At 33.5% G+C, this 17,798-nt stretch overlaps 3 protein-coding genes across 5 annotated transcripts in view; 2 read left to right on the top strand and 1 right to left on the bottom strand.

Moving 5' to 3' along the window:
- LOC111457704 (IAA-amino acid hydrolase ILR1-like 6) overlaps nt 1-3,967 on the bottom strand; it is a 5,518-nt gene extending 1,551 nt beyond the window's left edge. Inside the window, exons 1-4 of the mRNA XM_023100064.1 lie at nt 3,339-3,967; nt 1,823-1,948; nt 641-955; nt 404-532 (exon numbers count right to left, since the gene is read on the bottom strand). Coding sequence (XP_022955832.1) covers nt 404-532; nt 641-955; nt 1,823-1,948; nt 3,339-3,830 — 1,062 coding nt within the window. The 5' untranslated portion in view covers nt 3,831-3,967. The remainder of the gene's footprint in view (nt 1-403; nt 533-640; nt 956-1,822; nt 1,949-3,338) is intronic.
- Nucleotides 3,968-9,746: 5,779 nt separating this feature from the next.
- LOC111464740 (BTB/POZ domain-containing protein At1g21780) lies at nt 9,747-12,695 on the top strand. 2 transcript variants are annotated; one of them, XM_023108988.1, is made up of 4 exons: nt 9,747-9,967; nt 10,059-10,204; nt 11,278-11,393; nt 11,856-12,695. In XM_023108988.1, exons 1-4 carry the CDS (start codon nt 9,855-9,857, stop codon nt 12,459-12,461), a joined length of 981 nt encoding a protein of 326 aa, XP_022964756.1. In that variant the 5' UTR covers nt 9,747-9,854; the 3' UTR covers nt 12,462-12,695. The 2 variants fall into 2 exon arrangements, with proteins under 2 accessions (XP_022964756.1, XP_022964752.1); XM_023108984.1 differs by having other exon boundaries at nt 9,748-9,967; nt 11,847-12,695.
- A 2,057-nt stretch (nt 12,696-14,752) lies between these two features.
- LOC111463602 (probable E3 ubiquitin-protein ligase ATL45) lies at nt 14,753-16,656 on the top strand. 2 transcript variants are annotated; one of them, XM_023107611.1, is made up of 2 exons: nt 14,753-15,569; nt 16,018-16,656. In XM_023107611.1, exon 1 carries the CDS (start codon nt 14,820-14,822, stop codon nt 15,498-15,500), a length of 681 nt encoding a protein of 226 aa, XP_022963379.1. In that variant the 5' UTR covers nt 14,753-14,819; the 3' UTR covers nt 15,501-15,569; nt 16,018-16,656. The 2 variants fall into 2 exon arrangements, with proteins under 2 accessions (XP_022963379.1, XP_022963389.1); XM_023107621.1 differs by having other exon boundaries at nt 16,060-16,089.
- Nucleotides 16,657-17,798: the final 1,142 nt, after the last annotated feature.

The following is a 17,798-nucleotide window of genomic DNA, read 5'->3' as shown; positions in this document are numbered from 1 at the left end:
ATTTTCGGGGAAAAAAAAAAAAAAAAAAAAAAGCAGATTTAGGCTGCACTTTTAGAAGTACTTTTGGAGAAATGCACTAATTTAACGTTTCTCCTCAAAGCAATTTTTGGTTTTAGAATTTCCAAAATCATTTTGATCAATAATCTAATCTAAAGCAACCAAACATTGAATTTTTTTTCAAGAAGTGCTCAATGGGCTGAAGTCCATTCCAAATTCATTCTTGGGATTTCAGTTTTTGATGAACTTTTCAGAATTTTCCCCATCAAACCTCTGAAGAAAAAAAAAACTTTGAAAAAAGCATTTAGTTAACAAAGATAATTCTTTAATCTTTTAAGAAACATTTAAGGTGAGTTTGAAGCTGAAAAATGGAACGGTGGGGCTTGAAAGTGAAGGGAGAAATTACCTCCTCTATTCTTTGAAGAAGTTGGTAGAAGCTAGAGTTGGAGAAAGCCCTGAAAGTACCGCCAATGACGACAGTGTCTGGTATCACATCCAGATTACTCCCTCCATTGAACCAAGTCACTGACACAACCTGAGTCCAAAAAAAAAAATCATAAGGGCAACGAATTGATAATTCAGTATTGAAAAAGTCCCAAGTAAGAAACAAACAAACCCCAAAAAGAAAAAAGAAAAACCGCACCTGCGAATCTAAAGGATTTGCTTCACGAGACACAATCCCCTGCAGACTGATAACAGCGGCTGAGGCAGCCAGAACCGGGTCGACGGACCGGTGAGGCGACCCAGCCTGGCCCTTTTTGCCGGTAATCACCGCCCTAAAGAAGCCACAGCCAGCTAGCAGAGGACCAGGCCGGGACCCAATAATGGCGGTGGGAAGTTCATGAGAAACATGAACAGCAAAAATGGCTTGAACGTTTCTTAAAGCTCCATCGCCAATCATTCGCTTTGCGCCATTGCCAGCTTCTTCAGCTGGCTGAAACAGCAAAACCACTGTTCCCTGTAAAACACAGTACTTAGAACTCAAAATGAGTGATGGGTAGCCACGGATTTTAGTACTCCACACAGATAAAAGAATACAAATATGAGATAAACTCGAGAAACATCGCAGCAACCCAACAAAGAATCTAAAATCATGGCGCCAGCTGGTCTACTAGTTTGAACAGTGTCAGAACCATCCTTGTTTTGTTCTCTTTCTTTATTTCATTTTGGTAAAGTGGTTGGGAATAATGGTCGGAGTATCATATTAAAAAAACTTAACAGAAGAGTACTCTAAATGTATTTTAATTATGCTCAGTATGTTACTTTTACCGTTGATGACATCTTGCATCTAAGTTATGAGCGTGTAAATAGTGAGTAAATAGTAATTGTAATTTTTGCTAATTTCAACCACCAAACTATAGTTTTGGTTGGTAAGGTTAAAAAGTCTTCCGTGACAAGCCACTTGTCCATATAAAACATTCTACCTGTGGCGAGAAGACTTCGAGAGCAATTAATTAAATGTATTTATTATGGACATTGATAATTAAAATTATAGTGGTCTATTTATATTTATTATGGTCGATGACAACTATGGTGGCCTGTATCATAAATGTTTATATTTATTACGGTCAGTGACAATATAAGTAGTCTATATTATAAATTTCTGCAACTATAAAAGTAAATTTGCCTAATTTGTCCATCTTTATTTTTGCAAAATAATTTACCCATTATTTTAACGCTAGCGTTTCTTTAATTTCATCTCCTAAAAGAAAAAGAAAAAACTCCATCATCTTGGAGGCTTGGAATCAGAGAACCTTATAGTATTAACTCTTTTAAAATTATTTGTTTCCAGAAAATCAAAATAAGTTGAGGGTGTTAGGCAAACCTTCAAGAGATGTTCACGATCCTTCAAGATCTTGGCAGCACCAAGAAGCATTGTAACGTGAGCATCGTGCCCACAAGCATGCATCTTGCCTGGTACTCTGCTTTTGTGCTCCCATTCCACGGCTTCCTGCATAGTGTTTTATGCCATTTTACATTTTCCGATCTCATAAGTAATATTGAAACCAATCGGCTTCACGAAAGATCAACCCCAGAAAATTAGAAAAGTAAAATTAAACACTCCATATTTAAGCATAATCCTAAAATCGCCATCAAAGTTCAAAACAAAAAAAAAATCAATGTTTAACGTGAATGATTGATTTCAACTAATCTAATTGATGATGTATAACTCAAATACAGCTGAAATGTCAAAGTATGAACTTAACACTCATCTTAAACAAATAACAAAGCTCATAACAATTATCTAGTCAATTTAAGTAGATAAAATCATTAACTAGTCAATAATTCAACCCACGTACAAGCTATGGTTGAACTAAAAAAGAATTAATTGATCTTATAATCACTCACTTTAAGACTAAAATAACTAATTATGCAACATTTAGAAAAGAAATACAAACACTCCAAATGAAAAAATCATCCTAAAGTAAGCTGAAGGATAAAAATAAACTTTAAAGTCAAGATGTTTAGCGTGTAGGACTGAGTTCCCCCAATTGTTAGTTGATTTTTGTATTACTCAAATACAATTAAAATGTCAAGTATACCTAAAGAATTAAAAAGTATTATGTCCCACCTCAACCTGTGAGGGAGTACAAACAGACACCACGCCAACCACTTGCACTTATCCTTTATCCACGAAAAATTATGGGGCTAAGAATTGTACTGACTTTTTCTAAAGAAAACGTAAAATATCGTATTTGTAAACCATGTCCTCTAGACCGCTTACTCTTTCTCCTGGAAGTTAGATTAATTTATTTATTTGAAGGAGGGAACTCAAACACGTGACAAGTAATAGAGAGGGAAATAGAGATGGACCACTATTGTTATGCCCTGACACAATGATGCCAAATTAATAAAAACGTTTGAGTTCTTCGAGAATGATGCTTGGTTCTTAAAATCTAATTTCAGTGTAAAAGAAATTTGAGGAAGAAACATTTGACGATATAATTTTATGACGATCCAAAAATTAGAGTAGAAGTTAAAACATGATATACATTTCTACATTTCTGAAAAGATAGCTGTGCGTAAGGAGCTGTAAAAGTGACAAGTGAGATCGTGGAAGTTCAGTAATGGAATATTTGAAAACAAATTCCAACTGATTTCAAAAGAAGAAAAAAATCCATTGCTCGAACGCATTTCCAGAAATTGCTTTTAGAGCAGAGTTTTTTTAATTCTAAATCTTTGTGTTCTTCCTCTCTCTCTTTTTTTCGCTCGTAGTTTTCAATCTCAAGGCAGAACAGAAACATCAAGGCAATCAATCAATCGTAAATGCGAAAGCCAGAGGAAAAAAGAAAGAACAGAAATCAAGATCATATTCGCGATATCCGATTTTCTAGAAGAACCTGGATTGGAAGAGCGTCCATATCTGCCCTAAGAGCAACAAAAGGCGGTCCGCCAGTCCCGATCCAAGCACGAACGCCAGTCTTAGCAAACGGATGCTCGTAACTAGCATCCATCCGGTCCAACTCATCGCGTACCAATTGACTCGTCTCAAATTCCTCAAACGCAAGCTCCGGATTCTCATGGATTCTCCTCCTCACCTTCTTCAACCAATCAACAACATCCGGCCGCTTCGCCAAACTGAGAATCGCCTCAGAGCATGCCTCCGTCCACACCTCGCAGCTCTGAGAGTCTGATCGAGCCATCAACGTTCTAACACTCTGATTCTTGAGAGAATTAGACTCCGGCACAGAATTGATGCCGCTGCCTGCGCCTATTAGAGCAGAACCGTCATGATCACCGCCGACCGGAGAGGATATGGCGTCGATGAAGGAGATTGAGAAGCATTGAATCACGATAGTAAAAATTATGCAAAAGTTTAGCGAGGAATCCATTCTCACAAACAGAGAAACGAATCAATCGATGGAGAGAGAGAGAGAGAGAGAGAGAAAGAGCAGTAGAGATTCCAGAGGGCAAAAGTAGAAGAAGAGGGGAGGCCGGTGGGGGAGAAGGGAGGGAAAGAGGGAGGATTTTAAGCACGTGGGAATGGAAAGGAGGTTATAAATAAGAAGAAGGACGCGAATTTGGAGCACGTGGTAGAATATATTTGTTACCCAGGAGGGAGAGGGCGTCGAATCCAAGCTGCCCATATCGTAGGACCACCACTTTCATTTCTTTTTTTTATATATTTATTTCTAAAATTTTATTTCCTATTTAATAAATTTTAACTTTAAAAAAATAATATTATTATTTATTTTACATAATTTTCAAATTACTTTTTAAAATATAAATTTCGAAACAGAAAATAAATAAAAAAACCTCGATTATTTCTAAATATAGGACATTATTAATTTAATTCCTACTTTAAAAAGAAAAATATCAATATTGAACTTTAATTTTTCTTATTATTATACCATTTATTTTTGCTTTTTAAAATTGGACACAAATTAATTTTATTAATTATTTTTTAATAACAAAATAAATTAGAAATGTCCCTTTATTGATTATTATTATTGATTATTATTGATTATACCATTTATTTTTGCCTTTTAAATTGGACACAAATTAATTTTATTAATTATTTTTTAATAGCAAATTAAATTAGAAATATCCCATTATTGATTATTATTGATTATACCATTTATTTTTGCTTTCTAAAATTGGACATAAATTAATTTTATTAATTATTTTTTAATAACAAAATAAAATAGAAATATCCCTTTATTGATTATTATTGATTATACCATTTATTTTTGCCTCTTTATCGGTCAAAGCCAACCCTTTCATTCTGAATTAAAAAATTGGACACAAATTAATTTTATTAATTATTTTTTAATAACAAAATAAATTAGAAATATCCCTTTATTGATTATTATTGATTATACCATTTATTTTTGCTTTTTAAAATTGGACACAAATTAATTTTATAAATTATTTTTTAATAACAAAATAAATTAGAAATATCCGTTATTATTGATTATACCATTTATTTTTGCTTTTTAAAGTTGGACACAAATTAATTTTATTAATTATTTTTTAATATCAAAATAAATTAGAAATATCCCTTTATTGATTATTATTGATTATACCAATTTTTGCTTTTTAAAGTTGGACACAAATTAGTTTTATTAATTATTTTTTAATAACAAAATAAATTAGGAATATTCCTTTATTGGTTGGCATTTTCAATCAATCGGGTCCATAAGCTTAAATCAATTTTTTTTTTTTTTTGTCAACATCAAACTTTTTTCGAGAAATGCATCGATCTTAAACGGAAGTACCCGAATTAAACAATACATTTCGGCTCGAGTCGAGTTGATCTTTTGCTTTTAGGTAGTGGGCATACTGCTCGACTTCGGCTTAAGTCGAGTCGATATTATGCTTTTTGGCCCTCTTACTTCATCAAGGCCAATCTCGTCTCATATTTAGATGGATTCATGTTTATACTCTATTTATCTTCTATCACTTAAGATTATCCAAATTTATCCTTAATCAAACCGGTCAAATATGGTTGACTAAAAATATGTCAAAAAAAGTCAACTTACTATGTCGGTATTTTTTTTTTGTTCTATACTCCAAAAAAAATATAATAATAATAATAACTATAATAATTCTCACTGTTGTCATCATTATCATTGTTAATTTCTCTATTAATGATTTCAAGTAAGACTAAGATTCATTGACGATAAAAAGTTTGCATTTTTTATTTAGATAATACGTTTAATAGTGAATTTCTTTAAACTTTATATTTTAAAAAGTAAATTTTTCTTTTTCATTTAAAATTAAATAGAAAAAAACGTGCTTCTTTATATTTCTATTTTTGTTAAATCTAAAAATAGCCATAATATTTTAAGTAATAATTAAAAAGTATAAAGTAATCTACAAATCAAGAAATCACATCCATCATAATTAATTTCATAAAAAATAAATTAAATGATATAAAATAACTTCATATTTATTTAATTTTATGGAAAGTTTTGTTGAAATATTTTAAATAATTTTTTATGGTCATCGGTTAAATTCATAATTCATTAAATTATGTGACGAAATTTTAGCATATTTTGTCATCTCTCACATGTTTCGTAACATGCTGAACTTTTGAGTTTTTATAATTGATAATTAAAAATGTTAATAATTTATTTATGCATATTTCACCTACTTGAGCATCACAAATTTATTTAAATTTATTAAAATTATGCTTTTTTTTTAAGTTAAAGATCAATAATTCCTTGGATAACCGATTCTATAAATGTTGGGAAAGTATGGTGACAGCCTATAATATCTTTTAATAATTAATATTGTATGTTCATCATAATTGACATTTTATTAATTTATTTATTTCGCTAATAATTAATTATGAAAATTCCATATTTACAATAATATCAGGGGGGAAATATCAAATCAATGAAAAGGGAGAAGAGTCCCTTCGTTGATTATGAGTGTTTTTATTTTAAAATTTCCAAAATTACATTTTAAAATATTATTGATTTAACTTTATTGGTTTATGAGTTAATAGTTGGAACATAAAAAGGAGATCCAATAATAATTCGTGGCCACGGTTGAAATTTGAGGGAAAAAGAAAACGATTAGTGTGTACAGAACACTAAGGTGCGTTGTCTATGACTACATGTCGATGTCTCGGTCATGTTTATCTAGGACGTGTTGTCTATAACTGCATGTTAAATATGTTCGACATCCCAGTCATTTTTATCCAAGATGTGTTGTCTATGACCCGTATGTCAGATATCTTGATCATGCTTATACAGGACGTGTTGTTCATGCTCGCATGTCCGTTCCATACTCTTTTTACTTGCTATCATGTTAGATAAGTACAGGTGTGTATGGCCACCAAAATCATATCTACACTCCATGACTAAAATGATGAAACTGTACTACAGGGGGAACATGACTAGTTGTCAATTCTTTCTACTTGTGTTTCTACCCGCTTTTAGCTTATAACATTGCTTTATCTAAACTTGAATTCAACGTATTTTCTCACTCACGTTTTTAAAACATTTTTCTCAAACGTGATTTGAAACTCAAGCTTACGTTGATATTGTCCGCAAAATTCGAATTTTACATGGTTGACTTGTTTGCTGAGTTAGAACAAGTGTTGATATTGTCACGTTACTTACCAGAAGTTCTTCCAACACGTTTTGTCCCAATTCACATGAATTTTAGAATTGTTTTCATCCGAAAATAATAATAATTGATTCATGTACATTTCATTTACTGGATTTAAATTAATTTACCCACAATACAATTATTAATTTGAGATCAAATTTTGTTAGTTCATTTTTATTATATTTAATATTTAAATTATTGTGTGAGGTTGGGTTGAATTAAAATTATTTATCCAACTATTTTTGTTTTCTTTTAAGGTTAAATGAATTAAAAAGGTGTGGGTATTATTCAATTACTCTATGGCCACCCGACCATTATTCAAACGTGGGGCGTTATCACAAATGAATACAGCCTTTGTAGTTTTCGCCCCACGATGTCAATTTATGGGAATTTATTTATTTTGGACGTCCTTATATAAACAATTCTTTTTTTTTTTTAATAATATTTATGGTTAAAATATTTAATAGTTTTTAAAACTATATAATAAAATTTTGATTTTAAATTTTAATGAGCATTTATTAAAGTTAGGCGACAAAAATAGTAAATAAAATTTATTAAACATAAATAACTTTTAAAATTAGATAAAAATAATAATAATTAAAAAATTATTTTTGTAGACTATGACATGGTTTGGTTGGTTGTAAAATCAAGATGAATAGCATCAATAAATGTGTTCGTTTGTAGGGTCCACAGTAAGTGGGGGTAGTACTGTACACAGGAGAGCATAGCCATTAGCCATGCCCTATTGGAATAGGGCAATCAATTTGTGAGCCTTGTATTATCCAAACATGGAAACTTCACTTCCCTCTCCCACTTAATTCACTTTTGTTTTTTTCCTTCTTGGAAATATTCTAAATATCTACATCCAACCTTGCGCACGAATATAATTTAATTAGTTAAAATATATTTTATTTATAAATAAAGTTAAAGTAGCGTTTGACATTTGTCATCAATTGAGAGGTCAAATTTTGAATCTCAGCTCCACGTCTTATAAATCTTTGAGATTGTTTCTCTTTAAAATAAAATATATATATATATATTTTTTAATCTATGTTATCTTCCCTTGAGAATGATTGTGAGATCTCACATCGGTTGGAGAGGAGAACGAAACATTCTTTGTAAGTGTTTAGAAAATTCTCCCTAACATATGCGTTTTAAAATCGTGAGGCTAACGGCGATATGTAACGAGTCAAAACGGACAAGATCTACTAGCGGTGGGCTTGAGCTGTTACCAATGATATTAGAGGTAGATATTGGACGGTGTGTCAGCGAGGGCGTTGGGCCCCCAAAAAGAGGTGGATTGTGAGTTCCCATATTGGGTGGAGAAGGGAACGAAACAATCCTTACAAGGGTTGGAAATCTATGGGCCCCCAACGAAGTGGATTGTGAGATCCCACGTTGGTTAGAGAAGAAAACGAAGCAATCCTTACAAGATTGTGAAACCTCTGGGCTCCCTAAAACGAACAATATCTACTAAATATCTACTAGTGGTGGAAAATGTTTTTTTGTACGGGAATGGGCTGATTTTAGGCCCAATTAGGAGTATACGCAAGACCAGCCCAACTGCGAGTGTCTCTGATATTGGATCCAATAGCCCAATCAAACAAAGGGAAAGCAACAAAAATGGCCAAAAATAAATTATAATATAAATAAATTTATAGGAGAATAGCATTATAAAAATGTTCTTACCATAATAAATAAACTCATAGCCTTAAACTATTAATTTTTTTTTTTAAATTCTTACGCTTTGTTTTAAAAATACCTTAAATTTTTAGAGGTTAAAAAAAACGACCTTAAACTTTAATTTTTTTTATTAATACCCTTCATTTTTTTTATAATAGTTTAAAACTTTTAATATTAGTAACATATTTAAAAAAATATATTCATAAAATTTAAAAAACCATTAACATGGTTATAAAAAATTATTATGGTCAATGCATGATTGCGGTCCGTTTACACCTCACAGATCTCTTTCTTTAGTATTAGGAATATTACAAATAAATTTTTTTTTCTAAAAATGTAAAAGTATTATTTTAATATTTTTAAAATATAGTATTAATGGTTTCATCAAATATTTAAAAAATTAAATGTTCACAATTCAAAATTATTTTTGAAATAGAGGGTTATGGTTGAGATCCACACTAGCAGATATTCTCTTCTTTGGACTTTTCGGTTCGGGCTTTCCTCAAAGCTTTAAAACGCATATGTACCCCAAACAACACATATCTGTTAGAAGTGGACATAGCCGAACACCAGACTATGTGCTAGCGAGGAGGCTGTTTCTTAAAAGGGGTAGACACGTGACGGTGTGCCAGTAAGGACGTTGGCCCCAAAGGGGGTGGATTTGGCGGGGGGAGGTCCATATCGATTGAAGAAACGAAAGAGTGACAGCGAAGACGCTGGCCCCAAAAAGGGTGGATTATGTTGTCCCACATTGGTTGGGCAGGAAAACAAAATACCTTTTATAAGGGTGTGGAAATCTTCCCCCAACTTTTAAAGGGTTGATGTGAAACCCAAAACAGACAACATCTACTAATCTGGGCAGTTACATTGTCAATTTAATATATATATATTTTTTTTTAAAGTTAAAAGATATTATTAAAATTTTTAAAAACTTTAAAAGATATCAACTAAAAAAACAAAACAAAAGTCGATCTTATTTTAGAGTAAAATTGAAAGGCCTATTAGCTTAGTCGTGAAGTACTTAGCTAGTTGGGGTTTGGCGTGGAGTCGGAGTCCCTCCCATTATAAGTCGTCCATTGGCTCATTCATCTTCCTAATCGAGTTGCAGAGCTATGGCGGATTCTAGGGTAGATACAATTTCGAGGTTAGCGCAATGGAGAATCGACAGCCTCGGCCCTTGCAACATCAAGAAATCCGATCCTTTCAAGGTCGGAATCTGGAATTGGTACTCTTCTCTCAACACTTCATTTCATTTTTACTCAGATTAGAAGAACATCATTAATTTTATGTTAATGGATTTATGTACTGGATTTGAGGCATTTGTCGGTTGACAAGAGTCGATATCTGTACATTCGTTTGTTCCCTGAGCCGTCGAAGATCTCGAAGGAACAGCCTCCAATTGCTCGGTTTATTATTCGAGTCTCTAGCGTTGGACCGAATCGTAGACCTGCTATATCTCCCAGTATGTGTTCTTATCCGCTTGCCTGATTCTTATGTTGCGTTTTTACTTTGAGCTTTGCATCCTGTGATTGAAAATTCTTTAAGCTGTATCCGCTGAGGAAAAGGATTGGGAATTTGGGGATGGAAGAACAGTGAGAGTAACTTTCTCTGTTTCTCTTCATGATTTTACCTTTTAGAACTTTTTTATTGACTTTTGTTGAAGTGCTAGTCAATAAGGTCACTTTTAGAATTGAAAATTACATATAGTTTCACAATATCAAAAAGAAAAATGTAAAACCATTTAATAGTTTTCAATAATTATTGAGTTTTTCATAAATTGTTCTGCAGAATTCATGAATCATTTTCTTAAATAATACACGTGAAGCAATTAACAACTTGTAAACTTCATCAACGAAACTGGATACTTAGTGCCATATTTCATTTGTTATACATCAATAATTTATCATTTATCATTTAAAGGTCATTGAGTGCTCAAAGGAATTTAGATAACTGCAATTGTTGTTAAATCTGTTAATATGTATAACTATTGGTTGTAAATTGTTATTTTTTCTCCTTATTGTTCTTAGCCATTTTACATGTAATATAAGATATCCTTTCTACTGGTAGATGAACACGACTCTCTACAATAGTATGATATTGTCCACTTTGAGCATAAGCTCTCGTGGCTTTGCTTTGGGTTTCCCCAAAAGGCCTCACACCAATGGAGAGAGTATTCCTTGATTATAAATTCATGATCATTCCCTAAATTAACCGATGTGGGACTTTCATCATCCAACATCTACTACTACCACTACTACTGATTCATTGAGGAAGCCCTGTGTAAGCTTTTGTTTTTCGGATGAGAAAATGCAACAAATCTAACGGGAAAATATGTCAAAATCTCATATCTAATTGATATATTTTTAGCCCTTTCTTTATGAGAAATCTGTTGCTTAGTTTAGACCACTTGGAGCCTTCGGCCCACCAATTATGTTCAAATCTTGTTCTTTTTGGGTCAAATAGCTTGATGCTTTATGATACTTGAATTACTTGGCTTATTTATACAGTTGATGAACTGCTGTTTTCCTCCTGCAGTTAATGAGAGAGTTCTTCGAACTAGTGAAGACTTTGTTTGGGCTGTTGATTCCACCTTCCATGGTCGCTTCATTGTCGATGTCGAATTTCTTGATTTGAAGATCTGCCCTGTGAATGTGAGTTCCAAACTTCCAATACATAGCTGTGTTTGATGCACTTAAGATGTCATCTTCTGCGATGGATTTAACTGAACTTCAATTCGACATTTCATTTGATACCCATTTCTTATCATAAATTTATGGGAACTCTTTTGGCTCCGTCGAATCACCAATCTACCCAAAAGTTTAAGTTGATGAGTTATAAATAGTAAATTTCACTATTTTTATACTCTAATGTTGGATAGAGAATCGATATAGGGGTTTGAATATAAGATGTTCTGCTCTGATATATTATGTTAAATCACCGATCGACTTAAGTTCATTGGTTTCGGTAGATTTAACTATTGTAGGATCTAATCCTAATTCTTGTGTTAGTTTGAAAATCTGTCTATTCTTCGTTCATGTAGTCTTGACTGTTTTGATTTGGATATATTTGCTAGCCACAGTTTATCTAACAGTTGAATCTAAAAGGGTTTAAAGGGAGGGGAACCGAATTCTATATGGCCAATGGAGGGAATGATGCAATCTGTATCGTCTCAAAGCACTCTTCAATGTCTCTCGCGCATGCTGGACGAGGCTATCCATGCCGATGTCACCATCAACACGATCGATGGCACTTTACGAGCTCACAAAGCCATTTTATCAGCAAGTTCTCCTGTATTCAAGAGCATGTTCCATCACAATCTCAAGGAAAAAGAGTCTTCCATCATCTACATAGAAGACATGTCTCTAGATGCCTGCATGACTATGTTACGTTACTTGTATGGAACCATAAAAGAAGAGGACTTCTGGAAGCATCGAGTGTCGCTTCTCGGGGCAGCAAACAAGTACGATATTGCAGACCTAAAAGATGCGTGCGAGGAAAGCCTCTTGGAAGACATAAACTCGGTGAACGTCCTCGAGAGGCTGCAAGAAGCATGGCTTTATAAGCTGCATAAACTGAAGAAAGGATGCTTGGCATACTTGTTCGATTTCGGTAAGGTCTACGACATTGGTGACGAAATAAATAACTTCTTCAGGCAAGCGGACCGGGAACTGTTGGTCGAGATGTTCCAAGAAGTGCTTACAGTGTGGAAACCAGTTTAATAGGTGTAAGTTTTCATCCCCATCAAGTGTGAAGCTTTGCTCTTACACTCATAAATATGTACAAGTAAATGTATATATATGTGAAGGGTATTTGGAACCACTTTTCTTTTTCTTTTTTAGGGTGATGATATGATGGTGTTTCTACAACGAGTCATTATGGTGTGATTTCATACCATGTGTATACTTAATGAGGTACATATTTTGTATAAATTTTTAATTATAATGTTTGACGAACACGACTCTCCACAATGGTATGATATTGTCCACTTTTGCTTTGGGTTTCCCCAAAAGGCCTCATACCAATGGAGAGAGTATTCTTTGTTTATAACCCACGATCATTCCCTATACTTCCCCTCGAACAAAGAATGCATCCTTTGGAGTCTTAGTCATTTTTTATTGACTTCGTGCCTTCGAGGAGGAGGCTTGACTCCTTTTTCATTTGGAGTCTTTCGTTTGAGGATTTACCAATCTATTGGCATGATTAAGTTTAGGGCATGGCTCTGATATCATGTTAGACGAACACGATTCTTCACAATGGTATGTCCACTTGAGCGATTCTTCACAATGGTATGTCCACTTGAGCATAAACTCTCATGGCTTTGCTAGGCTTCCTAAAAGGCCGCATGCCAATGAGAGTATTCTTTTGTTTATAAATTCATGATCATTTCCTAAATTAGTTGGAACTTTTATCATCCAACATACAACATATATAATGATACATAACGACGTGATAGCGGTGAAAAACAAATATATCGAATATATACTTATAAATAATTAAAGATATTGAGAGTATATATATGATAAACTTGTAATATGTGGAATATATATAAATAAAATAAGAGAGTTGAATTTTTTAGGGTTTAAAATTTGATATTTTAAAAAATGGATAACAAAACTAAAAATTAAATCATAATCCTAAATTTTTAGATTATTAAACTATTATTGGCAACATTCTTATTTTATTTTATATTATTGCTTTTAAAAAGCTTATAAATATTTTGAAAATTAAAAAGTAGTTTTTGTTTTTTAAATTTGGTTAAAAATACCATTGTTTAAAAAAAAAAAAAAGATAATTTTTAAAATTGAAATATATATATAGATATAAACCAAATAGGGACTTCTAACAAACAAATAATAAAATAGAATTTAAACAAATCCTAAAATAAAAAAATGGTAACAAAAAATGAGGTGTTTTCTATAAAAAAAAATACTCAAATACTCTTAAAATCATTTTTTAAAATATAATTTTTAGAATATTATGTCACACAACCTCATAAAAATGGTAAACAAATTTTTTTTTTTGAAAAAATGGCTTATTATCAATTATTATATTTTAAATTCACTTTATTAACTTGTATTTTGATCGAGGAGTCTAATTTATTATAAACTAAAAAAAAATGATAATTGATAGGTATGAGTAGAGATGTTTATGGAGTGGGGCCGGGACGGAGAAGCTTTTACATTTCTATCCGTATAAAATTTCTTATCTCCACAAAGTTTTTTATAAATAGTTCTCTAAACAAAAATTCTAACTAATAATTTCAAATTTACAATATAGTTTTTATTAAAAAAAAATGTAAACAAAAATTTAATATAAGGTCCACAAATAAAAATATATAAATACAATGTTATTCATACCCAAAAATAATAATAATAATAATAATTAAAATATTATAATTATGGTTTCAAAACCTTAGATAAAAAGAAGGGACGGTGCCAAAAGGGTTGGAGAATTGAGCGGGGATAGGGACGGGGAATACAATTCTCATTTCTAACTCTATTTATCTAACGAAGAGAAATCTCTCTTAACTTCTTTTCATTCCCTCTCTTTAAGTGAGGATTCTCCATCCCATTCAATGTAGGTCTCTACTGAGTTCCGAATGTGGGTAAATGAACATCTACGTATAAAAAGAGAATTATTTTTTTTTAATTTACAAAAAGATTAAATTAATAAAAATATCCATCAACTTTCTACTTTCTTTAAAAATACCTCCTTGAAAATTTTCAATAATAAAAATAAAAATACTTGATAATTATATATATATATATATATATATATAAATAAACTTCTAAGTTAAAAAAATATCATTAATATTCACAAATGTTTTTAAAAAACTAAAAAATAATAATAATAATAATAAAAGTGGTTATTTAAATGAATTTAGGAAAACAAAAGAAATAAAAAATAAAATACAGTTTGAGGCCCACCCAAACCTACCTCGTTTGGATCCGAAGCTGAATAACAGAATATCAACGCCCACCTCCAGTCAGAATTTTTGGCTCGAGTTAGTTCTCTTTCTTTCTTCTTCGTATGATCGCTCTCTGGTTTTTACTTCTTGATCTTTAACTTGATCTCGCATGGCGATGGATACTCTCTACGACTACCAAATATGGCAACCTGAAGAACACGAAGATGACGTTAATGTTACCATTTCCAATTCTCACTTGCTTCCATGTGACTGTTTCCTTTTCCACCTTCACTTTCGCCATGTTCTCCAGTCAAATCATCCTCAAGAATTACAGAGACTCCTAAACTCGTCTCTATCTTCGTTCTTGATACCTTGTGATGCATTTTTCGCCAGTGGCTTCAGTATCCTGATCGCGGTTTTCTCCGACACCGGCGTCGCTCAAGACTTCTTGGACGCGGCGGTACCGGACGTTCTGTCCGTCGCGGCCGATATAGCATGCAATCCTCTTAATGCTGGCCGTCGGGTACTTCCGTTGGCGGTGTCCGTTTTAGCCGTTTCGCCGTACAATGAACGCGAGGAAATTGGGCGAGTTTTGCGGGAATCCTCGCCGCAAGAGTTTAAAACGTCGCCGGCTAGTGAGTCGGCAATCGAAGGGTTGAAGACGGTGGAGATTGATGTCGGCGGAGAGTTGTTGATTGGAGAATGCAGAATATGTTTGGATGAACTAATGAACGGAATGGAAGTTACGCGATTGCCGTGCGCTCATTTTTACCACAGAGACTGTATCGTCAAATGGCTGGAGACGAGTCATTTGTGCCCGTTGTGTCGCTACGCAATGCCACTAAGCTGATCGGTTTCAAAATTTTCCGGGATCAGTGGTCGTACATGATAGAATTGAATTTACAACAGGAAATGCAGGGTAAAATTTTGCTTCCGTATTAAATTTGATTGTGTATTTTTTTTTCTAATTGAGCAAAATTCTTGAACCCTAGCTGGTAAACATTCTGTTCTATACCAAAATCACATCGATGGATGAGGGCTACTCATGCATCTTACACATATGACATCTTCAATTAGCAGAAATTAAATTTAAGTTTGAAGTTCACTAGCAATATGACAACCACGCACGATACATTTAAGTTCTTCTCCTATCTGATGGTTTTCTGTCAATGGACTGCATCATTTATTGCTAATTACCCTCTTACAGTTCCATTCCATAGCCTATCTTTCTAGTAATAGCAACCAAAAATGTTAAGAAGATTTTGAAATTCTTAATGAACTTGTTATTCAATTTAAAGGGGGAAGCTAACCAGATAGTGTATACTTAGTTATTGCTTGTTGAGTATTTAGAAGAAATGAATTGACAGGAGATGATGAACCAAGCTAGCTTTTGTTACTTTTCAACTTAGCTGATATCGAGGAGTAGGGAAATAAGGTGGACTGGTTCTTGAAACACCATGACATTGAGACATTGAGAATCTAACAGATAACTGGATGGGACATAGAAGTTCGTTTTGGAGATTTGCAATTATCTTAGGATGACTGATGAAACCGCTTCAAATCGTCGACTGTGTTTTCGAAGATAGCTGAATCAGAGAATATTTTGATGGAGCAAACAACCAGAATGGCAATTATCTTTGGCCAAGGGAAATTTGGAGGATATTCACACAGTAAAATGGAGATGGCTGGAAGAGAGACAGAGAAAGCAGGAAGCTGGAATATCACTGGTTGCATACTGGCTCCATCAGAAATGTCTATGCCAATACATGGGAATCCGAGGTTAGTTCATAACTTTTTTGTCATAAATGAAGAACAATTCTTTATAGATGAGGTTGAATTTCCTTTACTTTTTGATATGCAGTCAGGGTAGTTGATCAATTAGTTGAAATAGATATATTTGGAATTCTGTTTGGTTGGAGAAAATTTTAGGATTAGAAACATATATGGCCAAAATGAACTGAACGTCCTTTCCTTCTGAGAACTGGCAGAAGACAATCATGTGAGAAAAGGCAAATTGGTATGAGTAGAACTTTCAATCAATCTATTTAGATGACATGACTTAGGAAACAAAAAACTAAAGGATAGTTGTTCTTTTCAAAAGGGTCACTTGAGATTCTTGCATGCTTATTTCTTCTTCCAATCTTTCTTGTTCTGTGGACAGTGATCTTCTTGCATCCTATGGATTCCATTCTTTTGCAGGTCCTCGGCTTCTCCATTCCTTTCTTGATGGCACATTGAAACCCTTCTCGTTCCTTCAGCTTCCATTTGGTCCAAACCCATCTCCCGGCCTTCCTTCCAACTTTTCTGCTCGGCCCACGTCGAGAAATTAAGAATTTGATCATAGGTTTATAAGTAAGGAATACATCTTCATTGGTACGAAGCTTTTTGAAAAACAAAAAAAAAAACTCACGAGAGCTTATACTCAAAGTGACAATATCGTATCATTGCAAAGAGTCAGGATTTTAACCTGACATCTCCATTTTTTTACTCTTACAACTTTCCTTGTAGACTCCTGCATTTTCTCATCCCCTTCCCTACTTTCCCCTGAACTCACTCCTACAGATTCTTCCCCCTATTTTCTCCTTTCCATTTTTGGCGCCATTCCTCCTCTACCACCTCTCTCTCCTCGCCGTCCGACATCGACGACCTGCAGTTCTGGTCATCACTGCCTTTGGAGTCCTCTTCCCACCGCTCCTCTTTCCTCTCAAATTCTCAGTTCTTTCCCTTTCCAAACCCATTTCCCTTCTCATCCCCCTTAGCCAGTCTCCATACTGTAACTCTTCCTCTGCAGTTTCAGAATGAGGATACCAGTCTTGTAGAACATACCTTAGTTTCCATCATCCATAGTAGAAATCCGGGTGCCTTTTGTAAATGATAGGTACCAAAGTTTCTTAACCCATGGACGACCATACTTCCAACTTCACCACTCTTCTCGAAGGCATTTTCAGAATGAGGATCGTAATTCTAATTCTCATGGTTTTTTCCCCCAACACTCCCAACCATACTCCCGAAAGCTGTGGCTATTTTCCTCGAGAAGCAAGCCAATGGAAGGAGGTGGAAATGAACCCAGAAAGATGCATATTGGAAATCTGGGTCTGTGAAGTTGCAGTATCCTCTTTGGAAGCAGCCTTTTGCCATTTTTCAGAAC

This window comes from Cucurbita moschata, unplaced genomic scaffold, assembly GCF_002738365.1.
Source record: "Cucurbita moschata cultivar Rifu unplaced genomic scaffold, Cmos_1.0 Cmo_Scf00002, whole genome shotgun sequence".
NCBI classification, from domain to species: domain Eukaryota; kingdom Viridiplantae; phylum Streptophyta; class Magnoliopsida; order Cucurbitales; family Cucurbitaceae; genus Cucurbita; species Cucurbita moschata.
Note: the sequence above shows the minus strand (reverse complement) of the source record. Positions and strands in the feature narration are given on the sequence as shown.